This window comes from Arachis duranensis, chromosome 6, assembly GCF_000817695.3.
Source record: "Arachis duranensis cultivar V14167 chromosome 6, aradu.V14167.gnm2.J7QH, whole genome shotgun sequence".
In the NCBI taxonomy this organism is placed as follows: domain Eukaryota; kingdom Viridiplantae; phylum Streptophyta; class Magnoliopsida; order Fabales; family Fabaceae; genus Arachis; species Arachis duranensis.
The window spans coordinates 16,380,032-16,382,677 of record NC_029777.3 but is presented as its reverse complement, the minus strand read 5'-3'; the positions used below and the strand labels follow the sequence as shown (position 1 = coordinate 16,382,677).

General features: G+C 27.7%; 1 protein-coding gene across 1 annotated transcript; it reads right to left on the bottom strand.

The window, feature by feature from the left end:
• Positions 1-1,062: 1,062 nt before the first annotated feature.
• Positions 1,063-2,102, bottom strand: LOC107493118 (bZIP transcription factor 11). The gene has a single exon (XM_016114195.3). The coding sequence runs from the start codon at positions 1,557-1,559 to the stop codon at positions 1,083-1,085; it is 477 nt and encodes a 158-aa protein (XP_015969681.1). The 5' UTR covers positions 1,560-2,102; the 3' UTR covers positions 1,063-1,082.
• Between the last annotated feature and the right edge of the window lie 544 nt (positions 2,103-2,646).

Here is a 2,646-nt window from a genome sequence, read left to right as displayed (position 1 = left end):
TTTTTCACCAAAAAAAAAAAAAGTGTAAGAAATTAAATATTATTGGAGTTATTCTGTTGGTGTAAAAGCTCAAAATAAATTCTAAATATCGGTAGTTGAAGAAAGAAAATTGTCTTAAAAGAAATAAATTACATCTGCACCTGAGAGACAAGATTTGTATGTTTTGAGTGATTGGAAAAGAACAACGTTTACTCCTTATTTGTAATTTGGATCCATCTTTTTTGTTTCATTTGAATTACATTTAAACATAATTTGCTTAAATTGAACTATATGTACTATTTTATTAACAAATTTAAATTGATCGAATAATTAATTTACTTATGTGTTTAAGCAAATATCAAAATTTTAAATTCTTTCTTGTGTATGCAATTTTTTTTCGTAGGTCAGATTGATCAGATAATAAATTTGTTCAAATCAAATGAATAGATGAAATTCATATACACTCTTAAAATAATATTGAAATTTAAACCCCTACACATTTTTTTGTTAAATACTACACATTTTTTATTACAAGTTTTGTTCCTTTATAGCTTATGCCCCACTCTCACTTACACCAAAGCCTAATTAATTTAGGCATATGTTTTTGGAGCCTAATTAAGTGGACCCCTAAGTAGTGGGTCTTAGAAGAAAAAAAAAAAACAAATCATATTATATGGACATTAAAATTAAAGATAAATATAAAATATATATTAAAAATGAGTTAAATAATACAAATACATATGACTATTTTTTGTGTGCATATAATATTTTTTATTTTAAAATATATGTTTATTTTATTTAAAAATAAAACCTATTTTTATTTCGTACATTAAATAAAAACACATTTTTTCAAAAAAGGAAAAAATGTTTTTGTGCACGAAACAAAATGAATTAAAAAAAAACACCTCTTGCAACTTCTTCCACTTAATATAATAATATCTTAATATATATAATTATTAGTGCCTCACCCTAGCCAGGAACTAATATTCACCCCCCTCACTCAATAATTCCACCATATGATGACTCAACTCCAACAAAGACTAGTACAATAATCAATCATTCAATCAAGCACCTTTTTTTTTATTAGAGTCTCATCTCATAACTCACCACTCAAACATGTGATTTGAAGATGCCATGATGGGTTGGTTAAGGCACATGTTAATGTGATGATGATTCATGAAATTATAATCATGGTAGAATTCACTATCAAAAATTGTACTAGTGCTTGTGATGGTGTTGTTATTGTTGTTGAAGAAGCTAAGCATATGATTGAGTGATTCAAGCCTTTTGGTAAGTTCACTCATTTGGACCCTTAAGATGGAATTTTCTCCCTCAATATTCAGAAACTTTTGTGTTGTGATCTTAACTCCGGTAAGGATTTCATTGTTCTCCTTTTTAAGCTTCTCAACTTCAGCAACTAAGTCATCCAAGTGCTTTTGCTTCCTCATTCTAGATCTCCTCGCGGATTCGCGGTTCGACTGCTTTCTCTTCCTCTTCTTTTGATCCATCAGAAGTTGCAAATCTTCTTCAGAGCCACAAAATTTGGTGGATGTAGACGAGTTTCCACTCGATGAGGCCATGATCAGAATATGTTCAGCAAAATTAATTCTAGTATCTTTTGATCGGTCGCCGATCAAATTATCTTGATTTTAATATAAATAAAAAAGATCTATGTAATTTTTTTTACTTTGTTCAAAAATAAAAATAGATTTCAAGGAGATACAATACTAACAAAGGGACTTTGAACAAACATGGACAATTAATGACTAATATACTTAACTTACAATGATAATATGTTATTTATTACTAGCTTATAATAATGATATAATATAATGTTGCAATGGCGTTAGGAGATTTACGAGAAAACATAGAACCAATAAAGGAAGACAACAGAGAAAGATTGAACAAGATGAGTTCTACGCCTTAGAGAGGAATTTATCATAAAACCGGAACGAAGGATTTCACTAAGAACTGGAGACATGAATGTCAAACATGAACAAACAAGAATAATTCAGCATCAAGTTTCAAAGAAAATGAAAACTTTCTGCTGAAAAATAAGGGAGGAACAATAGAAGAGAATTCATGAAAATTATATTAACCCTTTTAATTAATAATTAATTAATTAATTAATTAATTAATTAATTAACCAAATGGGTTGTGGACTGAATTCAAAGATGAAAACAAAAGGCACAAGAAGGGAAAAGGAGAGAAATGATGATAGCACAAATTATTAAATCTATATGGGAGAAGAGGAAGAAAGGGGAAAGGGAAGTAGTGAAGTAATTGAAGTGCCAATTTATAGAACATAAAAGGTGGAAATAGTTGATAGTGGATATTATATTTAATATTAAATAATTCAATCACATACGTATATGGACCCCAGAAAGGTTGATATGGACCAAAATAATCAATTCAATCACATTCTTAATTAACATGATAATTTAGTTGAAAAAAATGAGAAATAAATTATATGTATAAATGGGAATGTGGTGTTCTAGAATTATTTTAATACATCCATTATGTGATATTAAAAAATATAAAATATACACTACATGAATTTCATCCCAATTTGTGCATTTTGACACTCTTATATTATTTTTCATAACGTAATATAAATGCTTATATAATATTTACATTTTCATATAGTAAATAATAGTATTAAATAAT